Consider the following 13,267-nt stretch of genomic DNA (forward strand, 5'->3'; position numbering starts at 1 on the left):
TCTCTCTCTCTCTCTCCACGCTCTCTCTCTCTCTCTCTCTACCTTCTCTTTTTGTTCTATTTCATTCTTTATTTGAGACATTTGTCATTATTATTATTAGTATTATTATTATTATTATTATTACAAGCTTATGTATATTTGCACACAGTAGCTTGCTTGATAATTTGAAATATATTTTGGCCCCCTGTTTATTGGTTTGGGTTAATGTTTATTACTTTTGCCCTAAAATCTGCTACTTGGTAATCTGGTAATACACGGTTAAGTGATTATTTTTGCATGCTGTTTTTTATTCCTAGCCAGCTTGATAATTTATCTGTTTCGAGGGTGTCTCTTCTCTTTATCTGTTCTCTCTACACACCTCTCACTCTGCTGTGAAGTTCTTATGTGTACTCTGCTAGTCTCTCTTCTGTGTTTCTTGTCTCTAAATGTCCATGTCTCCGATGCTAACTTTCAGTGTTTTTCTAACTGTCTGCTTTCTCTCCACCTCACCGCTTCTCCTCGTGCCCGCCTGTGGCTCTAATGCAGGGGTGTACGGCGATGTCCAGAGGGTGAAGATCCTTTACAATAAGAAGGACAGCGCTCTCATTCAGATGTCCGATGCCAACCAGGCCCAGCTAGGTGAGCCGATGTCACAACTCAGTCCCTCACGGATCATTGTGTTGGGATGCTTGGGCATCCCAGGAGGCATAAACCATACCGAGTGCCACTAAAGATATTAAATAATGTTAATACAGATGTTGGGACGTTATGTTAGACTAACCCACACCACTTTCAAGTTTTCTAAATGGATGAAAGGAGACACTCAAGAACGTACACCCCTTTGCTTTGTCTCTGATAAATATCTAATCTACTTGCGTAATTTACTTAGAAGCCAACCTCAGAGGTGATCTGCATCACTATCACGTTTTTGGGTTACTTTGCATTACTTAATGATTATTCTGTCTGTAAAACCGTAGGACATCTCAAACATTTCTTCCTTGGCCCATGCTACACCCTTTAACCACGTTCACAATCGGGCCAGTAGTTTTTGTGAAGTCCTGCTGAAAAATCCAAACCAAAAACATCAAGCTATTTGTACTCGTATGTTAAATATTAAGGAACCCTTAACAGACAGAGCTGTCTTTCAGTGTGTTGGAAGACAGAGTGGTGAGTATGACCAGTTCATTGCTGCTGTTAGTTGTTGTTTGAAGAGTCAAAGGAAAGACAGTCACCACTCAGTGTGACTGTATACAAAGACTTTTAATCCTTTTATGCATATAGATCGTGTTGTAACTGCAGTGATGCACATGTTGTCTTTGAATTGGGTTCAGTTAGTGCAGCCAGTGAATACCACATCACAGGCTGCAGCAGTTTCACCACTGACCACCCTCTCTTTGGCCGCGACCACAGCAATGAGCCACCTGAATGGCCAAAAGATGTACGGGAAGATCATCCGGGTGACGCTGTCCAAGCACCAGACGGTGGCGCTGCCCCGTGACGGCCTAGACGACCAGGGCCTGACCAAGGACTACGCCAACTCCCCACTTCACCGCTTCAAGAAACCTGGCTCCAAGAATTTCCAGAACATTTTCCCGCCATCTGCCACCCTTCACCTCTCCAACGTCCCGTAAGTACCAGGCGTGTCGGTTCTGTTAGATACTGGACAGTGCTTTGTCTCTGACATCCCTTGAATTCCACTGGGAACCAATTTAATCGCCAGAATGCACAACGGCAGGAACCCTGGAACTAGTTCACCTACGTAAATTAAAAATGAAAGAGAATGCTTATCAATTACCCTTTTCACCTGATATGACATGCAAATGTGAGAAAGACCATATGTGGTCTGCCAAGGACTCGGCCGACACAAGGGGGGCACACACATTAGAAATATTGCCCTTGTGATGCTCATTAGAAACCTTCATTAGCACTACTTCATGCTAGAAAACAAGTCCTTATCACTGTGACTTGTGGCCTTTATTTCAACAGACAAGATGTGACGGAGGATGACCTGCGGCTGCTCTTCTCCAACGCTGGAGGCACTGTGAAAGCATTCAAGTTTTTCCAGTAAGTAGACCTATCCCACGTAAGGATCCAGGATGGGCTCCATCTTGGCACAATCAATGATTCCTGCTGTGGTTTAGCGTTTGTGCACTGGTACTTACTGCGGTGTCTCATGGGTTTTAGGGATCGCAAAATGGCTCTGATCCAGATGTCAACAGTGGAGGAGGCCATCCAGGCCCTGATCGACCTGCACAACTACAACATGGGGGGCAACCAGCACCTGAGAGTCTCCTTCTCCAAGTCCACCATCTAGAGATCTGACCCACAGCGTGTGGGAAACCTTACAGACTGTGTCTGGACACTGGGGGGTGGGATCAGTTGTGTTGTTGGGGTTTTGTTGATCCTGTCATTCCTGGGGAGAGACTGACATTTTTGACTCGCATCCTTTTTTAAAGAGAAGAATTGAGTAGGTTCCAGATACTGGATCCTCCCAGCTATTCTTAACTGTACCTCTGTATTTTTATGTCAAACACAATATTACATGATTGATTGCTCCCCCCTGTATGATAGTTTGATGTAGATCAATGTTTAATTCTTTATTTAGTTGGAAAGATACAGTACTTATGTGCCTTACTTGACAATATCAACCATTTCTACAGCTGGACATGGTCCCTCAATACTCTGCTATGCTTCTGAGGCACATTGGTATTGGATATTTTTTGGGGGTTAGTGAGAATGCGAGCTGTGTCGTCATCCTCTAGACTTTGTTACAGTTTCCCTTTTAGTTTATCAACGGAAGAGGCAACATGTTAGAGTTTTCCAGCATCCTGTGCCTGGCAGCTTCACTTGAATTCCATTATTCCACGAGGATGTGCAGTGTGAGACTGTTCTCCCTAGTTTAGGATTCACATAATGCCACATATCACGTTGGGATGTCTTTATCCGTGTTTTGAAGCCTTCTGTGCTTTTCTTCTTGGCAGTGAGGTGTAATATTCAGTGACACTGGTTTTCTAAGCATGTTTAGTTATGATAGGATCTCCCATCAGAATGTGTTGCATGCTGTAGAAGCAGTTAGAAGAGGAGTCCACTGTGATTTTATTGTCAAGTGACCGTTTACTAGAGAGGGCTACTCAGTTGGACCAAAGTTTCTGTGCCTTTTAGTGTTTCTTGACTTCATTTGAACTAAAAGCATTAGAACACACTGACGGCCAGAATTATAAGTGGTGAGTTAATTCCCATTTTTTTTAAATGACCCAACACGACCTCTTGCTCAGAAATAAGATAGTAATGTGTATTTTTTTTTTCTTGATTTCTGGTTTTATACAGCTCAAAATGTAAGGATTTGGTATAGTTCTGAAGAGGCACAATTAAAGGATGAATTATTTTCTGAAAAGGGGAGGTGAGCCTTGGTTTCCTGCTTTTTGAGTTTTCCCTTTCATAGTCTCTCTCATGTATTTTGCGTTACGTCTGTAGCATGCTTAATAAAAACAATGATGTAGCTCTGCATTCACCTCTGTCTCTCTTCTTCTCTGTTCTGTCTGCCTTGCTCACTTCTGAAACCATCTTCAGTCCCAGGGTGGGAAAGAAGCCAAAACTCATTTTGGAGCCACTTGAAAACTCGCTCTAATAAGCCAGATCGAGCCCTCTGATGGTACTAATTCACAGGACAAGAAGTACATTTTGTGGATGCGTTTCCCACCCTGCCAACTGACACAATCTATTCCTTTGATGTCTTGCTCCTCTCTCTTCTGGTAGTTGCCTATTTTCTAATCAGTCTCTGAGGGCCTGGCTCTCATGACAGTCTGTCTGATCTATCTCCTTGTTCTCACACCTTTTTATCAATTACATAAATGGCCCCATTTGTCCTTTTCTTAAGCTTTTTGCATCTTACGCCTGTGCCAGCTTTTGAGCATCTGAGTAAAATTGCTTCATACACAAACACAATGTACATACGTTCACAACCTCGGAGTGTTTGGGACACACCGCTTCGGTCCGTAGGACTATAAATGACTGATCTTTACCAATATTCAGCCCTGAATTAAAGCTAATGAATCGGAGCACCTGTACACAGCTGCTCTGGAGGAAGTCAAAGGATGACAACAGCATTGACAACAGTGGTAAACAAACACACACACACACACAGAGTAGGTACAAACGCTGTTGAGGCTTAAATAATGTGTGATGAGCGATGAGAACCTTAGGGTCTGACTGAATCGAATTATCCTCATCATTATGACTATACTAATATGGTATCTAAGTATTTTCTAATCACTTCAAGGTCAATAAAATATGTGAATCTTATTAAGAAAGAGATGACAATGAGCGACCATGTGATTATGTCATTAACAGTTCTGATAGCATAAGCGTGTCTCATGCCAACATCACATGCTTACGCAGAAACATCCAGCCCGACTCCCATATTAAACCAAGCTCACATTCCACGTGTGATTATAAACGCGTATTGATTTCCAATGTGCTGCCATGTCTCTCCATTGGGACAGAGACCCAGAGAGCTGTACTGAATCAATGTGTCGCTATCCAGGCAATAGACTCAATATTCCCCCCTACTCTGGTTCCAATTTGGTGCTCGATTGGAGACATCATTCTTCAGTTGTCTTCACAGAGAGTGGCTGTCAGTGGGGACGCTGCATTTGTTTTGTGAGTGCACACAGGTCCTCTGGGTACTGAGGACGGGTGTTGTCCTTCCAGTTAGTTCTGTATTTGCTGTCATCACACACCAATTGATTTCTATCTCCAAATGCACAGCTGTACAAAATGACATCACACCGTGCACATCTCTTTTGTTGTTCACATCGATAAAGGTATGGGCGGAGATGGAGGGCCAGGTTAGATGCTACGGTGTCTGAATTTAAAGATGCACTAGTCACTAGTTTTTATTTTAGCAACGGATTAAATGACAACGTATGACGATGTGACAGGAGTATAGTGTTGAACCCAAGAGGACTCATCACCCGATCCGGCTGTTCCCCCCCCCAGCACAACACAACGTTGTAGCATCTTCCAGCTCATTGCTTTGGTTTTATGACCCTCATGTGCGGGGGTGTGGGTGTGGAGTTCCTGTTCTTTTGCGTTCCTCTCTGCATTTGGGTTCTAAATGTTCCACCGCTACAGCAATTTATTCATATTCACAAGCTTCAGCTGGGCCGAGCAGTGGTGGAACTGCCTTCATCAGCGGCCTTTTAACTTCTTCCAATGACCAAATCCTCTCCAGGTCTGATAGAACATCTACGCTCACCTCTTGAGGAGCCGCCATTGTTGTCTCGCCTCTCCGTGTCGTCACACACCCCCAACCCAAACGGCTGTACCCGCTCTGCTGCACATCAGGAACAGCTGTCCCTGTCGGTCTGTACACGCACACACCACACTCTGGTCCTGGCTTGTAATAACCAATGGTGTCCTGTGGGCCCATGCAGGATCCTCCCTTACCAAATAATAAAGAAGTAAGTAATTAATATAACAACACAAAAAGCTGCATAGTTTATGGGGAAGCTGTTTAGTTAATGACACAATATCGAAGCACCTGTCGCTGATGATTTTGTCCCTGATGTGTGATGAAAGTTGATCTCTGTTCCTAATGCTTTTCTAATCTGTTGGGTAGACACCACACTGCACTTCATAGAAATGTTGCTGCAGCTTCTCATGCCACTTTATAAAAACAAGAAGCCTCTCAGAGGAAAGCCTCATTGTCCCACAGCCTTGTACTGTATATCATAAACGTCTGGCGCGGTTGAGGCGGGGGATGGAACTGAAACACAAAAGTGTTAACCTGACAGCCAATTAGTAAGCATCACAACAGCAGCATCTCCTGTGAGTGTGTGACTGTGCAGAGGGAAATCATACGGTTGTTGATATAACTGTCACAACCTATTTTGTAGTAAAAAAGGTCAAATTCAATGATTAGAAACCCTTTTGTGAATCCCTCCACACACAGCCGATGATTTGGTGCTTACCAAGATGACAAAACGGAGATTTAGAAGTGTCAGATAAGTGATCTTGTTTTAAGAAAAATTCTTATTTTCAGTGTTCAACTTTATAATCTTAAATCAAGCAAGCTAGTCAAGTGAAATGATCTCGCTGCATGGACAGATCATTGCACTTGTTCTGAGTACCTTTTCCCTCAGGTTAAGGGGTTTTATCTTGTTTTTTGCAGTGCATTATTGCTTTCTTGGCTGTCCAGTCAAGTCGGGCTCCACGTTTTATGGAATTGGGCAGGTCAAACATTGTGTTGTGAAAGTTGTGATAATGTAGGACTAAGAGCCACCGACAGGGTAAGGACTAATGTATCGTTAGTTTAGATCTTCATGGTAACCTAGTTATTCTTTCAGGTCAGGGTTGTTCTGATGTTCATGCCGTGATAGAAATACGGTGAAAACAGATTGCACAAAATGAAGCATGCATTTATTGCAACTATCTTATCTCATCAGGAACCCTGACGAAATGTGCTGGGGAACGCAGCAGCCTCCAGGTCCATCCCTTATTTTCAGAGCGTACAGCGTATGGTGATGTATCAGCGTCAGTATGCGAACAAGTGTCTGCGGTGAGGTCTCTGCATTTCATATTCCTCCTGCCCTTTTTTACTAGGTTGTTTACCAGTGGAGCCGAATACCGAGCAGTCGGGGGTGGTGAATGAAGAGTAAGGGAGGGTGAATTGGAGTTAGAATTTAGAGGCATTTTTCAAAGTTGTATCCAATTTCTGTAATTCTCAGGCCTCCTGTTTTGAAAGGTCCCTTTCCTCTCCTTTCCAGCGTGTGTCAGGCAGAGAAGTGCGAGCGCCGAGGCTTACAGAGTAATGTAATCAGCCACCCTGCCGAACGGGGCCCTCACACACTGACGCTGGGCCCATTCGCACTGTATTGGCACAGCTGCATCAGCCAGGGGGCCCTATGATTATGAAGATGAGAGGGAACATAGAGCTGCAAGCTGTCTCCAGGGGCCCATAACACCCCCCCCCCCCCCTTCTCTGACATGCAGGTGAATCTCAGCTGTTTCACCTGATACACTGTGATTTTTTTTCTACCAATGGGTGTATTTTTAGTACACGGCCATGTTGTTTTCAGAGACGCGGCCGGTCCTGCAGACACTAGCTGGGGTTCGGGTACATAAGCATGCTGATGTAGGTAACTCAGCAGCAGTGATGGCTAAAATAAAGCCTCGTTTTATCCATCACTCAACTTTGTTAATAATTTTCTTTATTTTCTAAGCCCACCAGATGGCGCTCTTAGTTTAAAGAACAATGCCGTTATCGTTTGATGAACCGAGAGCGCCATCTAGTGGGCTCGGAGACTAAAGAAGATGCTCGATGGAGCTTCATTTGACCACCACCACTCCCCGCTGGCTGGGCCATGGTTCTCCTGTGTGAAGAGGGGTGGGGACGACTCAGAGGAAGCGCCAGCCTTGGCGTGGTGTGGCGCACAAACTGGCTCAAAGTTCCAACTAGTTCCACTTTGACCTTGTTGCTGCTGAAGGTTTTTAAGGGCGACAGAGATGAGACGAGATGAGAAGGTAGCCTAAAGCGGTGATGAGGCCCACCTGCACCTCCTCCTCCCTGGTGGTTTCAGCACTGATCTTGTGTAGGCGTCTGTAGAACCGTGGTCATGGGAAGACATTTCCAGCCCAAAGAACTAACTTGTCTAAAACACAAATAAACTTGATGAGTTGCGTAAATTCAGGGAAGCCAAAACACTCCCCACACCAAGACCACATATGTTTTCAAGTATTCCCTGATGCATTGCTAGTTCCTTTGTGACCATTTTCCTCAAAACGTTTTCAGTTCATTTCGTTATAATATTGAGATGTATCATAAATCATTGTTTTTTTAACCCTTGTGTTGTCTTCCCGTCAAAAATGAAAATCGATCCTTTTGTTGACGCTTTTTATCGATGTTTTTAACTCTTTCCTACTTTTTTGTCCCTTTTTACGCTTTGTTTACATTTCTGCCACTTTTTTTACGTCTTCAACACTACGGAACACTAACTAGTTTTACAGTTACTTTGGGAATTTATGGTCAATAAACTTCATTTATAGGAAATTATACCTAATGTTTGAGTTAGAAAAGCAGAAAGTAGGAATTATTTAGACTAAAATTAAAGGAATGGATGTTGATGGATAATCACAGACTGGAATATGTCAACTCATGGACAACATGAGGGTTAAGTTCCGGTCTGCACATTCAAAATGTGTTCTCACACACGCACGCACACACACACACACACACACACACACACACCTGCTGGTTCCGGGGGTGCAGACAGGGCTTTGCAGCAGCTATTTGACATCCAACATAAATTGAATGTGTCTTTCCAAGCCACAGCTTGTGATGTAACTGTCTCTGGCATCCTGGGGTGTCACAGATCTTATGCAACGCAGTTTGAACCAGAGCCAAGTCCGTGTCTGACGGTCTACTCTGTACCGTAGCTCTGTCCTATGCAAACCTCCGTCAACAAGAACATTTTCAATGGGAGCAACGTCTTTCGTCTTCGTTCCATTGAAACGATTTAGCTTGTGGTTTGTAGCTGTCGTTTCCCTGCATTCTTGCCTTTTGAAAACTTATCTTCCACTTTATTACAACTTAACTCTTTATATTCTTAGTTTTGGCCATCATTTATATCAGTGGTGGTGTGAAGTAATAGCTTGAATGTGGTCATATGGCAACAACAGAGCAAGTGGTCAAAGGTGTGTGCTGATTTGCGTTACTCGGACTGATTGCAAATGTGTTGGTTTCACCCACAGACTGCACAGTCTCTGGTTTCAGTGTAAAGTAGCCTTGGTGGGACAGCTGTCGTTCATCTCTGTATCTAAACCACTCTTTATTGAGTCTATTAAAGTGAGGTTCTGTTGACTTTCTGAACTATTGTTAGTAAGATAGGACCAATGACAGAGATCAATGTCCCCATTGGTAAAATACAGAGCAGATAAACAACTAATAACAACAAGTTATTAATATTTTTCAATCCAGCCCCGTCGTGTCACATTGTTCCAGCTGTTTGCAGCAGCGTTGCCGAACTGTCCTCAGTGTTCTAACCTCCGAGGGCCGAGCTCAGGTACTGTAGAGGAGCCGTCAGCTGATGGCGGCGAGATGGGGCCACTGACCTTCATAAGCTTCACTCACCACTGCAATCACAGCAGGTCCTGCAATAAAATAACCAATTGTCTGGGTGACCTGAGGCCTGTTCACTACCACGACTCTCTCTTTTACATGGAAATGATCAGTTTTCATGTCTGAGAGCAAGTGGAATACAACATAAATCCTCCAGCACACCTTTATGCAAAACCCATATTTTAGCAAATAAATGATCGTTGATGATTAGGGCATCTGCAGCGATGGACCCTCCATGTGTCCAACAGTTATGTTATTCAGAATCAATCCACCTGACATTTTAAAAAGCTGATTACCCTCCGGACCAGTGTGACCGGTCAACGTATCTCCACATTTCTGCTTAAACATCTTCATCTTCGGCTGCACGCGCTTGTATATCTGATGGTTTTTGGTTTTTGATGCACGTCCAGCTGGGATGGACCACCGGTTCCCGAGCCCATTGGGTTCTTGCCCTTTATATCGTGTGATCTCTCATTATAACATAAGTTTTGACCTCTTCGACCAAATGTTACATTTCCCTCTCTAAAAGAATTCACTTGCATATGATTCAAAGCATTTTCTGCAAGTGTGCATAGATAAAAGGGAAAGAAAAAATGTTTATTGGACCCCATAACAGTAATGTAATACTGACAACTACATACTAAATATAAAATATTATTAAGCATACGTCGTCATATCCACCATATTATAGGTTGATGTCACCAACTCTCTCATGTATGATTTTTATTAGCAGTTGAGCTTATTGATAATCCAATATTAATTTGAGTGTTTGAGTGTCCTGGGATAACAGGCTGACATGTTCCGTCTTTACCTCGGGATCTACTTTGAGTGGGTTTTCATCCTGAGCACTCTGCCTGCGTGTAAGTGCTCTTTTACCTCAACACATCCTTCATTTTATCTTCCTTCACCCATTACAGCAATAAAATGGAGAGCTGACTGTACAGTGAGATACAATATATACCCCCATATTTCATTTTCATTGTGTTAAACTCTGAAAGTCTTTGCCCCTCCTCTTCTAACACATCATTCTATTAACCAAATCAGTCTGTGTCACACACACACACACACACACACACACACACACACACACACTCACATTAGTAGGCCCATTTGCATGTGTTTTCTATGCAGGTGTATCCTAATGTCAGTTGAGAAATCATCACTGCAACTGCTAATTGGAGGTTTAAATTCCTCAATGTACAGAGAACCATTTGTTAATGAAAGGTGATGGGGAACAGGGAAATAATGCCAAAAAGAATTCCAGCGGTATCACACCGAGAATGGGGGGGGGGGGATCATCCTGTGCACCCTCGGCCCAATTAGTAATATATTCCAATAATGAGCACAGTGTAAATACGGGCTACAGTGCTGTCTGCTTTATTTTCCAGTAAAGAAAAAGAAAGACATAAGGAAGCTAGTGAGCCTGCACGGCATCAGCTTTCTAAAGTGCAATTTGCATCTCTACCCGAGGACGATGCCTTTTGTTATTCTGCCTGGTGCTGTTAAGGATGCTGCATCTGGATCTGAAGGAAGCGCATCTAAACGGCAGCCCGGCGATGCGAAGCGCCCTAATGGCAAGGTGCCACCAGTGCTGTTTGTGTTCCTCTAGCTGTTCCCATTAAGCGCTCTGAACAAAACTAATCTTTTCTTGTACTGCAAACACTCTCACTTTCATTCACCGCCGCCCGAGGCTAACACTCGACACCTGCAGCCCATTGTACGTCGCTTTGTGTCAGGGTGTAAATTGTACACTGAACAGTGCCTTGGAACGGTTTCTTTGTCACTAAAAGCTATGTCTTTGGTCCATGGCCATGAGTCGTATGCCAATAGTTAGATCTGTACGTCTGTAACACAACAGGGCCGATTCCAGCCTGCTACATCAGGATGGGCGGGTAGAAGAAACAGGTGGGCAACCAGGGCGGTTGGTAGAGGTTAGAGAAGCACACTACTGGTCCAGAGGTTGCCAGTTCCAACCCCCTGGTGAGATGGCACACACATTTAGCCTAATCCCAGCTGCAACCCTAAGGCAGAGGTTTGGTTTCAACATTCGCGGGGACGCATTTGATGCTGGGGGGGGGGGGTCCAAGGGACTGTACCTGCTCAGTTGTATTCCATCAAGATTACTGCTCTGGTTCAAACCGGTCTGCACATTCAATATGTGTTCTCACGCCAGGTGTAAAACCCAAACGGGAGTAAGCCTATTTCCCCAAAGTCTTGAATTGCTATCTCCTTCCAACTTTTATTTAGGTTTTTCAACAACTGTTTAAACATGTCGATCAACGCCATACCTAACTCCATCAACGCTTCGAGCTCCCTAGTGCTCATTTAAAAGCACAAAAGCACAAAGAAATAAATATTTCCTTGCAGGGGGCAGAAAATAAATACTGTTCTAAATTACTGACAAATGTGCAAATCTTGACCTCCTCCATCAGGGGAAATATGGAAGGTTGTTTGCGGTGGAATCTTTATAAATGAACCCAGATTAGGTCTAGTTCCAGTGGTCCTCTGTGAACAGGACTTCAGGAAGCCTTTCTGTCTTCACATGGGAGATTCATTTGTGCAGCATGGCTCTCTGGAAAATAATCTTGTAAATGTGATTATTGTCATTGTGTTTATCCATAACATTGTGTTTTTTGTTTAATCCTGTAATGTCCTGGAAGGCTGTTTACCCCTTTGTCAGTCATTTTAAAAATGATAACGCTCCCCCATGATGCCGTGTCGGTCTGGATGCAGGACACTGTCTACTGCAGCCGGAATGAGGATTAAATCTTTATAGGCAGCAGGGATTATTTACAACTCTGGGTGTTTATCCGATAGGCCACAGAGATGGGTTAACCACACACCATTCCTCTCATTGTCCTGTGACATTTCACTTATTGATAATTTATGTGGAAAAAGCATTGTGCTCAGATTAGCAGTGCGAAGAGTAATCACAGCTGATGGCCTTAAAAGGGCAGGCCATCAGGACACTAACAGTACAAGATGAAGAAAAATGTCTCTATCAACACAAACGAGGGGCAAATTAGTGTTTGTGCTGCTTTCTGATGGTGATGTACCGCTGTAGAGAGGACCACGGCATGCCAAGAAATAACTGCATTTACTTTCAATTGTCCCCAGTAAGTTATCTGAGTAAATTGTACTGGTTATAGTTTTATTGCAGTTTTTATTTTGATTTAAAAAAGAAATATATTTTACTTTTACCTCTTCTTTTTTGTCTGTTTTCTTTTTTACAGAAATCAATAAATTGGACTACGTTACACTTTACTTTACACACACAAATCATCTATTGGTGAAAGTAATGAAGTGAACACAGCTGCATATAATGGACACCTTCTGATAAAAATAACCTAATTATAGAAGTTATGTTTTAATACATCTGCTTTTATCATAACTAGTCGTTTTTTGGGGCCTACACACTCACATTTTCTCAGCTGAATGTTTGATGGAACGATCGCTAAACTTAACCGTCATGTGACCGGTTGACCGGGAAAAGTCATAGTATAGCATGTCATAAAAAGGGATAAAAATTCATAGTATTGTCTCTCATATAAAGGATAAAAAGTCATAGTATAGTATGTCATTAAAAGGGATAAATAGTTATAGTATAGTATGTCATAAAAAAGGATAAAAAGTCATGGTATAGTCACATTTAATAGTCAACAATAGACTGACTGTGTTCACACTGGTCTCTTTGGGAACAGGTTCTTATTTCTTTACTATAGGACGTCATAAACACTCGTAGTATAGTATGTAGTGAGGAAAAGTCATAATAGAGTATAAAGAAAGAGTCATAATGAAATATGTTGGAGAAAGTTATAAAATAGTCATGATATAGTACGTAAAAAAAGGATAATTTAGTCATAGTATGTTGTAAAAAGTCTCATACAGTATGTCATAAAAAGGATAAAAAGTAATAGTATAGTATGTCATAAAAAGGATAAAAAGTCGTAGTATAATATGTCATTAAAAGAAATAAAAAGTCATAGTATAGTATGTCATAAAAAGGATAAAAAGTCATAGTATAGTATGTCATAAAAGTGATAAAAAGTCAGACAAATGGTCATGTTATCATTATTATAGTGTAGTATGATAAAAAAGTGAATAAATAGTCATATTCTAGTATGTTAAGACAGCTGCAGGTGTCTGTTTAATTGGTGCTTTCTGCTTCTC

The 13,267-nt window shown here is 42.5% G+C and overlaps 1 protein-coding gene across 1 annotated transcript in view; it reads left to right on the forward strand.

Moving 5' to 3' along the window:
• Positions 1 to 3,486, forward strand: part of LOC117938242 (polypyrimidine tract-binding protein 2-like) — an 11,272-nt gene extending 7,786 nt beyond the window's left edge. The window contains exons 11-14 of the mRNA XM_034862763.1: positions 526 to 618; positions 1,390 to 1,606; positions 1,966 to 2,043; positions 2,164 to 3,486. Coding sequence (XP_034718654.1) covers positions 526 to 618; positions 1,390 to 1,606; positions 1,966 to 2,043; positions 2,164 to 2,293 — 518 coding nt within the window. The 3' untranslated portion in view covers positions 2,294 to 3,486. The remainder of the gene's footprint in view (positions 1 to 525; positions 619 to 1,389; positions 1,607 to 1,965; positions 2,044 to 2,163) is intronic.
• The last annotated feature ends 9,781 nt before the right edge of the window (positions 3,487 to 13,267 follow it).

The sequence above is a fragment of the Etheostoma cragini genome, chromosome 22, assembly GCF_013103735.1.
Source record: "Etheostoma cragini isolate CJK2018 chromosome 22, CSU_Ecrag_1.0, whole genome shotgun sequence".
NCBI classification, from domain to species: Eukaryota; Metazoa; Chordata; class Actinopteri; order Perciformes; family Percidae; genus Etheostoma; species Etheostoma cragini.